The sequence below is a fragment of the Aptenodytes patagonicus genome, chromosome 7 (genome assembly GCF_965638725.1).
Source record: "Aptenodytes patagonicus chromosome 7, bAptPat1.pri.cur, whole genome shotgun sequence".
Taxonomy (NCBI): domain Eukaryota; kingdom Metazoa; phylum Chordata; class Aves; order Sphenisciformes; family Spheniscidae; genus Aptenodytes; species Aptenodytes patagonicus.
Window position 1 is genome coordinate 38,410,942 of NC_134955.1, and position 14,627 is coordinate 38,425,568.

The window sequence follows — 14,627 nt, forward strand, 5'->3', positions numbered from 1 at the left end:
AACAGTAGTCTCTCCTCTTTAATATTAAAGTTGATGTTTACATCTGACAGAGAAAATACACAAATGAGGGTTTTTTGCAAGATACAAGTAGGAATAACAGTGTCATCTTAATTTTTTTAATGTTCTGCTTTCAGCATTTAAAATAGTGACATAGCGTAATTCTTGTGGTGGCAAAGCTTGTTCGATAGCGTGTAATGAAATTAGTACAGTATGTACACTTTCGTGGCTTATTTCATCCTCATTCTAATACAAAGATTCTTAAAGGGGGCAATAAATAAAGATAAGGTCAAAGCTTTGATTAAAGACAGCTGTACTGCTTTCCAACCTGTTATATTACAGCATTAGGTAGAGGAATAAATAAACAAATACAAGCCTAACCTGATTTATCTGTGTGTCCCCACATAAATTTGTTTAATGCAAAAACAAATAAAGCAAAGCTTTGATGGAGGTTGAGCAGAATTTTCAACATCTGTGCAGATAAATTTAATTTATTCAAAAAGAAAAAGCAGCATTAGTGCATCATGTAAAAGCTGATTTAAATGATTTCATACAACAGAAAGCATATGCACTAGCTAAAACAAATTCAGTTTGCCCTTAAAACCCATTTCACACAGACAACCATTACTTCTGAATTTTCTACTACGATAATGTTCAGTTATTTCTTATTTTTTATTCTCTTCTTGATTTTACACATTCCGCTAACCTAAACCACAGTTAAAAGTCCCAGGGGCAGCAACACCCTAAATGCAGCTTCTGTGTAGCATCGGGCAGGTATACTTCACAGACTGCTTCTGTGTATCTTTACGGGCAGATCCTTAAAGCTAGTCAGCTAAAATAAGCTAAGCACAATACCTTAAATAGTTGAACATAAATGAGTTACAGGTGTTTGAATATTTTTTTAAAAATAAATCTTTCCACTATAACACATTCAAACCCAAGAAAATAATCTCTATGCAACAGTAACTCACTGTAGTGGAGCTATACTAGCTTGTCTCTGCAGCTAGGGACAGAGTACTAGGAAGACTAAAGATATTTTTTTCTGAAAATTAAAGATTAGTCAAAATGATAAACTCCTGTCTGAAACTTACCAAAAAGTGTTAAAGAGAGAACTAAAACTTCAAAATAAAAATACTGCATATGCATCTGAAAACTATAGCTGAAAAAACTGCATAGGATTAATACCCTTTCTTTTAACTCAAGGCAAGACTGTAAAAAGTCTGCATGTGATTTTTAAAATCGTACAGGCGCACAAAGTATCACCTCAACTGAAAAAGATGGTGAATATGGACTGTAATGTTTTAAAGACCCTTTCCTTATGGAAGAGGTTATCAACTTGTGGTTTAGGGAGACTGTTATCACACCTTTAATTCTACAACAGAATCCGCACCTCTGCTTAACTCCTCTGAAAATCTGAACACGGGGAGCATACATGCAAAACTCTCATTGACTTTTTAAAATATTTTGTCCTTTCCCAAATGCCAGTTAGCAAAGAAAAGAGTAGTAAAGCGTGTCAAGCCCAATAAGCCACTATCATTAAGAAACCTCTAACTGAGAGCACCAACCTGAGGCCCAATACGGCCCCTCTGAGGGGTGATGAGGATGGAAACAGAATGAGACTGAACTCCTCAAAACTTCAAGGAGGGCTAACACCCACTTCAAGGTACCTCTGATCTCGGTGGTTCCAACATGAGAAAAACGATGCTCTTACAAGAACACATAAGTACGCAGGAAAATTATGCCCATTTGTGTGCTTTATTTGTCTTGCGGAACTGATCCAGTATGAAGCACTGTTCTATCTTTTTTTTGCTCCCCTTCTTGAACACCAGGATGGTAATCTTCTTCAGAAGTAACCCACGTAGAGAGCTCCTGCACATTGTTCTTTCGGACTTCAGTATGCCAGAAAATGGTGTGTTACAGTGCCTACGGGGGCCAAGACAGATTCCTTCCTTAAAGTCAGTTAAGAGAAAAATTCAGTATAGATTCCCCGGGGGGGTGGGGAGGAAAAGACAAAACACAAGTTATTTTTGAGTCATTAAACTACTTATTAAAAAACCCACAAAACTAACCCCAAACTTCACAGGCTTATATACATAAAATAAATCCTTGCTCTTCACTTTCACCCCCCCTAAAAATCCCCTAACTTAGATTATTTTTTAATTGTTAACTTGGGATTCCGTTGTTGATTTTGGCAATCAGATAGTGACGAAACACATATACCAATTATTTTCTCAAAATCTGGCTATTTACTGTAACAGCCAGAAATTATATGATCCTGCCTTACCACCTGGGCTTTATGAGCTATGCATTATATTGTTTTAAGCCCCAGAATAACAGTCTTTACCAATTCTCCACATCAGTGTAGGTGTTTCAGTCAGATCACTAGCATTGAATAAACTTGTGGTGAAGCCATAAAAAAGCCACTTATTTTTAAAGGTGACTCTGTAACAGGGATAAGAACTGAAAGTTGCACCTTTCAGCCTCTGCATTTTTGTCTTTGTTTGGAATGCTAGAAAAAGCCATCCGGAAGGAAGAAAGATTATGAGTATCTAGAAACTAGCTGTTTGACAGAGACAGAAATGCTGATAATGAGTGGGTTGTGTCTGTCTTTTTTGGCTGATCACAACAGAGGTCTGAAGCAAAACAGAAACTCTTGATATGTTTGTGCAAAGAGGCAGTAGCATAAGGGCAGGCAGCAGGAGTTCAGCTGAAGTTCAGGGCAGATGCTGCCATTAGTTTACACTGCAGGAAAGTAAAATTGCTTCCGGATTTACCTCTTCCTCCCAACATCAGCGTTGAGCCATGCTGTGCCGCAGAGTCACAATGTCAGTAGGGAAGCAGTCTTTTAGCAGGATACCACGTTCGCGATGGCAGTCCAGCTCTTCAATAAATCCATACCAGTAGATGACTAATCCAGGGCCAAATCTACCAAGCAAAAAGGAAAATGAACTTATGTGATTGTGCTAGGTGAACTTTAATTCCCCACCTCTGTGATTCCAACACAAGTAAATCTGTTAATTTCACTGCAGAATTGGAGAGTATTTGACCTCCATTTAATTTTCAAATTTTAATCGATATTGAACTGATATGCCACTAATACCTGATTCCATGAATAAAAATGCTATTTAGAGACAAATAATCCACATCAGAGTTTTGTTTTTACCTTTGAATACTCTGCACTTATCAGTAAAAAAATACCTATGCCTTAAATATTAAATAACATTTAGTAACTTGGTACATACAGAAGTCTCTCTTGCCATGCATTCTGCTTTTTCAGATTTGGACGTGCAAGCATTAAAAATACAGGGGTTTATGCAAGTCCCAATTCATGCAAATTATAATACCTTGAAGATAACAACGAATCCCTAAAATATAATCTCTACAATGAGCTATTATTCAGGTAATTATTAACGTAAAGCACAATTCAGAAAGAAATAGAAAGTTTCTGCTGTAACGTCTCTGAAATGTGCCTCAGGAATTCCTCAGATATTGCTAACTCTGACTGATCCCCACTAGGCAATCTCAGGAAGTAGCCCCATGGACTATTTTACCCATCAGGAAGTTCAGACCTTCAGGCTGGGTTCATAAAGAAGTAATCACTATCAATCACTGTGTACTGCGATATGTTTTGCACATCAGTTTCACGTTTTTCCTACTGAGAGCACTTAATTAAAGGGCAGCACTACTTTTGGTGTAGTGTTGCAAGAATTTTACAGTGAAATCATAAATTATGAATGTTGGGTTAGTAAAAGGATGTCTAAAAACAGAACTGCTTTCTGTAGTCTAACATTACAGCAGTCTGTACAACATTAGGCCAAAAAGCTTTTTCTTTCCTTGATTTATTATATGCTGTAGTGAACTTGCCAAAAACAACAGTGCAGGATGAGCTGTTAGATACCGTCTGTACAAGAAAAAGTTCAATAGAATGTCATGTAATGGTTTATATGCAGAGCTGTGCTCAGGACTCAACCAATATGGTAGCCAATTTTTGTTAACGTTTAATTATAATAAAAATGTGTTGGGGCAATGCACAGTAACCTAAATGTCGACTTAGCAGACAATACAAGCACTCAAAACTGTGGGTAGTGCCAGACCGGCTTCGTTAGGGTGGTTTCTTTCCAACAATGGAGGGAAAACTCTATTTGATGTGCCCATGTAATGGAACAGGCATCAAAGGAAGAAGAAACCCCTGTGGCTTCCTCCTGCAGTTTCAATTAGATATGGTAGTCTTTTGCCCAAAACTGCTGCATAGCGTTGTAACATTTCGGTTTATGGCTGCTACTCTTCAACCTAGAAGTGGCCGCAGTTTAGTGGCAAAGTAAATTGCCCCTCAGCATAGCTGAGGCAACGCTGGCAAACGTGCTTTTTGGAACTGAAAGATGATATTTGAAAGTGGCAAGGTCAAAAGTCTCACAAATCCAACTATACTAGCTAATGTATTCAAACATGTTTAGCACTGAATAAAGCACCGACTAAAAAGTGGCTCATATGGAAGGATGGTGCTGCCTACACCCAATTCCTAAGTTTTCTCTGGCTGGCCAACAACTTCAGCCTCTACTGTCTCTGAGGACTTCTCTCCGCTTGCCTTTGCTGAAGTTCGCACGGGGCCGAGACGTGCACAACCTCACTGTAACAAGGAGGCCAGCTAGCCTAGCAGTAGCGAGGAACAAATGGCAAGTGAAGCCGAGGACTGATGCTCACTGCCTCCGGTGAGAGGCAGTAATTTGCTGATGCAGGATGGGCCTACTTTTGTTATTTCACAGACTCTGTATCTGTTCCCACATCAACCAAACATAGAAAAAGGATAATTGGGTGGGGATGTACTTACGTACTAACCAAAGTTGTCTTAAAAGCAAAAATCCCCAGAAGATAGGGAGCAGACCTTACATTTCCAACGGCCTATTTTATGCAAGGCAGAAACTATGAAACGTACAGGAGTACTTAATCATTTCGAGCGCGTGTGCCAGGTAAAAATCTTGGTGCTAATGAGCAACTGCTCAGCCCAAGTTTTGAAGGGCTCATTTTGCTCTGTGTGGCGGTCTGAATCCCCTATCCACCATAAAATGCATGGGGCACTGTGCTGAAGTAATTTGTTATTTTTTGAAATTGTAATTTTTAATAAAATTAGTATTTTGAGACTCCTCAAAAGGCTAATTGATGTCTTTCTATCAAATCATCACAACTCAAGCACCATTTTTCAGGAATATTTTGTGCTTAAAAAATTATGTTCAGAAATGCCAAATTTGATGATAATCTTTATATAAAAGAACATCTGCATACTGTTAATTGCAGGAGCAAGTACATCTTTAGGATGAAAACATCCATCAATCTTGCTTTTGGCTGTGTTATTATAGCAAAACTATTTGCCCTGTGCTGCCTAGGTTGCATTTTTCCACTGTGTTGTATCATTCCTTCTATTATAGCTCTGCATCACACAGCCCATATATATGATCACATAAAAAACATACCATGCTTTTGTTTAAAAACACTTAAGTGCAGTACTTAAGACCAAAATTAACTTGTTGGCACATTAAACATTTGCCACTGACTATCAGGAACTCCTGCTGCTAAGTGCTAATTTCTCTCTCATTAACGCCCAGAGTTGGTAAATCACAAACAATGCCACTGGTTAATTACCGCTGCCTTAATTTGAAAAGACACTTAACCTTTTTGTGTAAGGGGATGAGGTAGGGAAGTGCAACCTGGAAGAAAGAACTATCCTTTTTAATTCGACTCCTTCCAAAGTACAGATATGACACCACGAAGAACGAAACTCAACTTCGTGAATTACAGAGTAAAGCTACAAATTTATTTCTGCCTCAGTCATAACTTTTAACAAGCTAGTGACTAACCTTGGTTTACACAGGAGAATAAACTAAAATGACAGAATGCTTACTTAGTATTGCTATGGAAAGGGGACTCATTTAGTAGCTCTGAGGAGGAGAAAAAAACTTTGAATGTGCCAAATGGTTCTAAAACTATATTGATATGGTGTGTAATATAGGCCAGGTTACCCCACCTCATAAGAAAGACACACTGGAGAAGGTTTAAGCTTAAAACAAAAATCAAGTTTAGAATATAACTAACTATGGACTCCTACGGATTTTGTTCTTGCTCAGAAAAATTGTATACACCCCTAAAAATGTGCTTAACTTGTATTTTTCCTCCCCTGTCTCTTTGTTCTGACCCTGAAAAGCTTAGGTGTGAAGAATGTGCCCAAAAGCTACACAAAACTGTAGTTTTATCTATTCCAGTGAAACTCTTACTTTTAGAACTTTAGGTTTGTATTGGGTTTCTTTTGAAAGCTGAAAAGAGATCCAAGTAACTAAGGTTTCGTTAATTCCATGCAGTAAAAATAGAAGCAGCAGGAAATACAGAGGCAAGCTTCCTTCACAATATAATAAACATAGCAAGTGAAAATTGTCCACGCAGGTTGCATCACCTTACTTAAAAATCAACCAGTAAATACATAGTTATCATTATATAAATCCTGGTTTAGTCATTGTCTAGTTTTGACATTAGAAGTTGTGACTACAAGGCAGCCAAAGCCAATCCAGCTGCACTTCGGTGTGGGGTCAGAGTGCCAGAAGTGCCAAAAAGGAGGTAGGCAGGCTTATGACCCCATGGCATGGCAAGAAGAGAGCAGGATTACAAAAGCCCATGGATTAGTTTAGGCCTAATTTAGGCTTGATATAGAAGACTAAATTTAGTTTAAGTACTAAGGGCAGCAGATGGTGTCTTTCAAAGCATCAACTGAAGGATTTGAGATAGATGCTGGAGATAGTAAAATATAGTCTGAGTATAGTTAAATATAGTTACAGGCTCAACAGTGCTTTAGATAAAACTTCTGTCTGATCATACTACTCTAAATAAGTCAGCTTTGCACTAATTTAAGAATGTTCAGAGGATCTTTTGTACTGGTTTAATGACACCAATTTTGAAAGAAACCCATAGTTAAAGGAGTATAGATTTGTACATCGATAATCCTGGGACACTGGGCTTTGTTCTTGGAAAGGAGTTTCACAGAGATATGCTGAAAAGTCAGGAAGGTAAAATTCAGATAACCCAAAGCCAAATGGTTCTTTTTCTTAAAAAAAAAAAAAAAAAAAAAAAAAAAAAGCATCTTCATATAAACCAAGGGATCACTTAAGAAATAAAAGGGAAAGAAAAACCAAAGTAAAATGTGAATCTGGGTTTAACTTGCCCTCCAGTTGAACCAGTTTTGTGCTAGAAAAGAAAAAAGACTTTTATTTATTTATCAAAGTGGCCTAGTAGGCTCACACATATTCTACTTCACTTCAAGAGAAACTACTTTCTAGTAATGTCTTTTCTTCTGGAATGTCTGTGTGGGGTCCATACTAGCTTCTAAGGATTTGCCTAGACATGTGGCTGTTGCGAGTGGATTTTTTCACCATCAAAAAGCCTTGCATGTGGTTTTATGAAAAATGCATTTTCAACACACTGCTCGATACTGAGCAGAAATGTAAAACATCTTGCAATTGTTTTAAAATAAATGTTCACTTTATTTATTCTTAGGCTATTTGTTATAGATGGGTTGTATGCATTTCAGCATAATGTAAATAATTTTAATTCCAAGAGACTCATAATGAAATGGTGGCATATGAATTATTATTTCTAATATGCATGTACTTAAGCAAATATTTTATCAAACAGATTCAGATGAGTATTCACATTATATGAAAGCGTAACAGTCTACCTGGTTGGTGATTTTAATTATGATGGTCACATCTGAATGTGTCTTTGAAGGACTGCATTCTGGTCCCTTCTTTTTAATGTCAGATCATCAACAGTGTCAGCTAAAAAGCTGGCTTTGTTTCCTTGTTTTTCTTTTTAAATATCGAGGAAATTAGAGCATTACCACTTGTACATCACTACTTATTTCCTGGGAAAAGAGAATTACAAAAATTCACAAATAAATTATTACATTCTGAGTCAATTTAACATGGTTCTTGAGAATCACAGTTGTGAGTAAACTGGTTTTACTTGTAGTACTAATAAACCCTGAACCTATAATAATTAAACCCCCTTATAATATCTAATAAGTTTACTGTTTAAGGACTCACAACTTTATTTTAGTGTACTTGTAGAAGTCTCATTTGTGCCAGTGGAGGGAATTTAGATATTGGCAGAGCTAGGCTAGTAGGCAACAACTGCAGACCACATTTTCAAGTAAGGTCAACTGGCATCAGTCAGCCAACTTCCTTACGTCTAGACCAGTTTACTACTGCTGATGACACAGCGTTATATATCTTGGCAAACATTCAATACCCACTGCTCAGAAACTGACTTTGATTAGCAAGAAATTTCCCATTTAAACAGCTACCACAAGCCTAGTTCAGAATAGTTTATAACAAGGTATTTCTGCTACTGTTCATTGATATAGAGTTTTAAAATCAAATAAAGATACTTGTGCATAAAGACAGTGCATTTTAAAAACTCTGAATGCAATTTAAAGATAACTGTGGGGTTTTCTTATCCCTGACGCTTTTCAAATCCTCCACACAGTTTTGTGATCCAGTGACACATACACACTGATTTAAATAAAAGATGCCTTTAAGGTATTACACAGCACCTTATTTCTTTGACTTCACCAGATCTGGTTGAAAGAAAGAAAAAAAATTCCAATACTTAGTAAAATCAAGGAACTGAATGATATTTTTTGCTTTAAAAATCTGATCCTTAACCTGTAACTCGGAAGGCTACAATATTTTTGGGCCCAACTCCCTTAAGCTACTTAATATTGTCTTCCTGCAGTAGCAACTGCACAAAAATATATTTGCTTGCAAATGTGGCTCAAGAAAAAGTGTAACAAGTTCTGATCACATACTTTTAAAGGTAATAGGAAACTTGTCCATGGCACTAGCAAGCACTATATCAAGCCTCACACACAGAAATTACCAGCATATTATGTCTCAAGGATCCAGGCATTCAGTTTCTTATACTTAAGCAAGTAAAACCTAACCTGCTTTAAGCTTTGATGTTACCACAGTAGTTGGGGGAAGTCTTATTTTTACTGAAGACAAGGAAAAAAATTAAACTCTCTTAATATTCTGTAAGACCCCCATTTCCAAGGAGGTTTTGACTCAAAAGTGGGAATTTCTTTTGGGCTGAAAAAAGTAGGCATTTCCATGAATGCCAGATATTGGTGTCATATGCAGTTGATGTGGAAGTTGGAGTTGTCAGGTGAAAAAAAGGTGGATGGAAACTAGTATCAGGCCTCTGTCTCTATAGTCACACCTCTCTTGGATATGATTAAATCTTAATGAGCTTTTTTTTTTTTATACTAGCTGTCTTTTTATCTCTGCAATGACACTGTTAAGGCATCAATCAAATAGCAGCATTTCATCAGGCTTATAATATGATTTAATTGCTTTTGGCATTTGAAGAAATAAAAACAAATCAAGTGATATTTATGTGGATATAAGAGACCCTTTAAAATATTTTAGAATTTTGCATAGCACAATTTTTAAATGCATATTAATAGAATGCAGCAAAACTGTGCAAGTCACTGTCATTAAAATATAAATACAATATAACTTTTAGCTGCATAATACATTTTTAATAAACAAACTGTCGAAACACATTATTCACTTACACTTATTCATTCAGATCTGAGTACTGTTCTCCAGGCAAATAAAGGATTTTTATAATCCTCAATGACAAGTTAGGTTTTTTTAAAAATATAGTTGTCATGGAAATTAACTTTTAAAAGCTATGATTAAATAATATTAAGGTTACACTGATTTACAAGGATCAAGGCTTTCTAAGTGAAGACTGATGCATTGAATGAGAAAGAAAACACATACTGGCTCAAGGCAGCTTGTCATTAAGACAGGAGAGCCTTGAGTGAACTCTGAATTTCTTAAGTTTTGTTGGATCATGTCCTAACTTCTATTGAAACATATTATCTTGTTGTTTATTAATAATATTCCAGATGCTCATCTCTCAAAGTGGCTGTGTGTACTTAAGGTAAAACTTTTTTTTTTTTCCCAGTCTCAGCATCTTCAAAATCAGGTAGATGCTTTGCACATCAGACTTTAAGGTTTTGTGCTGTAAAGAGAGACTATAAGGTGCCGCTTACGCCTGCACTGCAGGATTGGGCTGATTGTACTGAAAATTAACATGGTACTCACATCAACATTTTAGAAAAGAAATTGTTAATCCTTATACTGCTGGACTGTTTCATGGAAATTACGGCCAAAGTTGTCTCTGGCTTTAGTGGAGACCACTTGGGTATGCATTTTGGAAAACAATGCATTTTAGGTGCCTGGAAAGTTAGTTCCAGTATTTATCTAAAAGAGGTAATAGACAGTGTTCCAGGTACCTTATTTGGTAATCTGGAGATAGGTCCAAGTTTCCCTGAAATATAAGGATCTTACATCACTTAACCATCTCAACAGAGGGCAAAGTGACTTCAAGCACCATGGATGATGGGCTTAACTAAGCAAAAGAAGCTCAACCAAAAAAATCTCAATCTGAAATGCACATGGGTTTAACTAAGCAAAAGCAGCTCAACCAAAAAATCTCAATCTGAAATGCACAATGTAAGAAAGCTTTCTACATCTCCTTTTTCAGAAGTTTCATAAATTCCTTTCTGATGGAGAGAGTCTAATATTCTGTATTAGCTGTTCTACATATTTGTCTTTTATAAATCAGGGTTAGCACATTGTTTTACTGTACCTCTACAAGTGCGTTCATGTGTTCCTGTTCAAAGCAGCAATACCGTTCCATCCTGCAGCATGCAATTTGATGACTAGTTTACTAAAGCTATGCTACTTCTATTTAAGTCGTGCTACGTGTATTTACCAGTTAAGACACTGCAAGAATGTTGCTATCCTTTGAAAAGGCGGGGAGAAAAGGTGGTTGTTTGCATTACAGAATTATTCCATATATTGTCGCTGGAAGCAATGCTTTCTGATTAAACCCACGCAAAGAATGGTGCTTCCTGAGGTACTTGCTTCTTACTCAGTTTCCCTGAGAAAACCTTATGCCATTAGTTCACTCTCCAGAGACTGTCGATGCAAGGCCGCTATTGTTTGATTCTGCACGTTTGAAGCTGTGGATCAGTGTTGAGAGGAGTTACTGAGGTTATTTCAAACATTTTGTTAAACTCACAGCAGTCCTCCCAAAGGAATGCTTGGCTGCAAACTACCTCTTATCCCGAGTGACAGAAAACATGAGAAAAGCTTTTGAGTACCGTTAGATTGAGGTCCGGGCAGCCATAAGTGCTGGTCAACTCATGTTGCCATTAGGTGATTAATAGTTGTTTATTTTTAGGGCTGGAAGTAACAGGCCATCCTAAGGCCAGTGCAAGATGATATCTGAATAATCTGTGAGTGCCTCATAGTTTGCAGCAATCCTTTCTTTCTGTGCAGCTGTTTTTCTGGTGACAGTGCTTGCCACAGTGATAGGAGATGCCAAAAGTGCATTTAACGGGACGCAGAACTGCTCTCACAGCAATTTATTTTTGTTTAATAATTATTGTAAAATAGAACCAAACTAATCAGAAAAGTTGTTCAGCAAATTTTGATAGCAAAGATGTTGATAAATAAATGTACTACATACCTGTGTGTTTAGCATTTGCTGAGTATAAATCTTGGAGCCAGCATTAAAGCTACCTCAAGACATTTTGAATGAATTATTAGACAATTCTGTATCTCTGAATCCTTATACACAAATATACAATAAAACAAATAATGTAACAGATGAATTAACAAATGGAGGACAGCTCGTTTGGGCTTCCAGCTTCCCAGATCAGAGAATTAGTCCAAGACTGGATAGTAAATCACACTGAGTATCTTCACACAATGTTGCTTAGCAGTTAACTGCCAAACACACTATTGTGCATAATTGACAGGCAGAAATATTTTATGTGTGATGCTGTACTTAAATTTACTGTCTCTTGAAGTGTAAGTCACCTATCCATATTAAGCAGGGAACAGATGAAAAAGAAAGTACTACGTCTGCTGCCCGTTACTGTGGCACCTGATGCCCACCCAGAAGGAAAGCAAACGCCTTCTCCGACCTGGAATATTGTTGCTGCCTTTGGAATCTGCTGGCAAACTGTAATTGTGCCTGGCATTCACGCTTTTCATTATGAATCTATCACTTAGGTTTAACGCCTGAGGCTCTTCAGCTTGTCTCCCAGTTGATACATATACCCAGTATCTGTACAATCCAAGTTGGCCCTGCCCCGCTTCGTATTTGAAAATAACTTAATTTTTAGTTGTTATTTGGAAAAAGAGTGCATCCTGAGATACAGAAGTCTTAAGTAGCAACTTGTATCACCTGCAAAATATCCAGTCTCTCAGAAGGCTACAAGAACATTTCACATGGTTTTAGGTGGAGACTGTCCTAGAGACTTTAGGAGACCATCAAGGCAGTTTGTAGAATTATTACATTAATTACTAGATCAAATAAGTGCATAACTGGGGATGTGCAAAGGAATCTACTTTCCTTTTCCACAAGGAACGGCTTTTTGCCTTCTGTCTCCTGCACTTTACTCTCTCTCTCTCTCTCTCCCCCCGTATCTATCAGCCAAACACAGCTCTACTGCATGCACCTTCTGAAAAATTCATAATGCTATTTAGGTTTATTTACAAGTTATTTATTCTTTCTTTGTACATACCAACACTAGAAACAATTTCATTTCAACTTTCTTTGTTTACTACGCACTGAACATTCCTGGGCTCACCGTTAAGGTATGGAATTCTGTTCAAAAGGAAGATCTACAAATGTACATTGCCATGTAAGGGAGCCTAGAAGGAGGGAGAGGAAGAATCAGAGGAAAATGCTATCACTTGCGAAGGTTTAAAAGCAATAGCACATTAGTCGAGATAGCCAGTGACATATTACAATCCATGTCTGATGAGAATTGAGCCAAAAGTCTGCAACGTGATAAAATCACATTAGTATGAATATTTTCCCTCATGTAAGAGTATGTTGAAAATAGCGGAAGACAAGTAGGACTCCGTATTCCTGTGGGTTGTTTTTTTTTTAATCTTTGCCATGCAATTGCTAGATTGATCTTGTGTTGTCACTTACTCTATATATGGCATTTATGTTAGCTGTTCCCAAAGATGGTATGAAGGTTATTATCCCAATAGCCACAAAGTCTCTGTGTTAAATATAGCAAAATCCTTTAGACAAATTCAAAACATAGTTTTTTTTCCCAAAGGTCAGTATAATATACACACCTGTACTATTCAACTGGAAGACACCATAAAAACTGCTGCACTGAAAATGGGAGTCTAACATCGTCAGTGGGTAAGATATTAATAAAACCCATGCAAAATGTTGCAATATTAACATTATATGTGATACAAAGATTTTTATCAGTTTTTGCTGGTTTAGGTGTCTGGTAACCATAATTGTTAAATATTTTTAACATTTTAAGGAAGAAAAAATCGATTAAGCATAAACCTTCTAGTAGCGAATAATCCTTTCGCCTTAACTGTTTTCTCTTACTATTTTATAAGCAGTGTATTTTATAAAAGAACATTGTTGGTTGGCAGTCTCCTAAGGGCATCAAAGATAGCACCAGCAGTCTCTTTTTAAACAAAATAGAAAAAATATGAGTTACTGAGCTGCTAGTCCTATTCAGTCCTGCTCCCTTTAAGACAAAAGCAAAACTAATAGGCAAGAAAAGCAACAACAACAAGAAAAATAATGAAATACTGCTTTTCCCTCCAAAGATAAATTAAGCTTGCAAGTAAGCAGCTTGGAACATCACGAGCAGCCGAACACCAACCAGTTTTACCAACCTTTCTGAGACTTGGCTAACTTCCACCTGAGCACAGCTACCTTCTTGTTTTTTGGTTCTTACGTTGCCTAAAAGCTCAGAGTAAGTACATTGAGTGATAAGATTAATATCTCTCATGAGCAGCTGTCTTTCCCTCTGCCTTGTCAGCCAAAAATTGTGAAGAGTTTTTTGTTTCTTATTTACTTTTTAAAGTGCTTATTTTCTGGTGTTCTCTCTGCGTATGTGACTGTAATGCCAAAGCATGCCATACGTTCAAAACATAATGAAGGACAGAGGTTAAAAGTGGCTCCTGAATTCCGTGGTTGCTGTACTCTCACAGGAACCTCCTGAGAAAGCTGTCTCTCACACAAAGCCACTGGTCATGAACAGCCGTAATGCAGCTTAAGGAGAGGCACTGACATAAGGTTTCCATCTGCTCCAACCTGAGCACAGATCACTGAATATGTTGAAGATGGGAATGACACCTTCAACTTGAACTGAGTAATGGAAGCCCAATCTAGACAATAAAAGATACTTCAGATATTTTTCCTGTCAGTCCCCTCAGTTTATAGCACTCTTGCAAAAGGGGTGGGTTTCCCTGTCTGGTCAAGCTAGACCGTTGTTAGCTGGAAGGCAAAAAAAAAAAACCAAAAAAAAAAAACAAACGCAAAAGAAAAAGAGAAAAGTAGAGTCAATAAGTAAGTGAGAAGGGAGAACAACTGAACCTCATTAAATTAAACAGTCAGTCAACGTTTAGGCAATTTGAACTATTTCCTTCTACTTCTAGGATCTCTCCATACCAACCCCTGACTTTTGTCAGAGATTTGAAAATCTCTTACTGCACCTTTGAAGCATCAAGTTTTTTATA

General features: G+C 37.1%; 1 protein-coding gene across 4 annotated transcripts in view; it reads right to left on the reverse strand.

Annotated features, from left to right (window-relative positions):
- The window catches only part of CDIN1 (CDAN1 interacting nuclease 1), a 128,367-nt gene continuing 113,740 nt past the window's right edge, over window positions 1–14,627 (reverse strand). For 2 of the 4 annotated variants that reach the window (XM_076344929.1, XM_076344931.1), the window contains 2 exons: window positions 2,772–2,922; window positions 1–1,946 (listed from right to left, as the gene is read on the reverse strand). In XM_076344929.1, coding sequence (XP_076201044.1) covers window positions 2,787–2,922 — 136 coding nt within the window. In that variant the 3' untranslated portion in view covers window positions 1–1,946; window positions 2,772–2,786. Of the gene's footprint in view, window positions 1,947–2,771; window positions 2,923–7,714; window positions 7,901–14,627 lie in introns of those variants that run through there. The other 2 variants (XM_076344930.1, XR_012995912.1) reach the window with 2 other exon arrangements.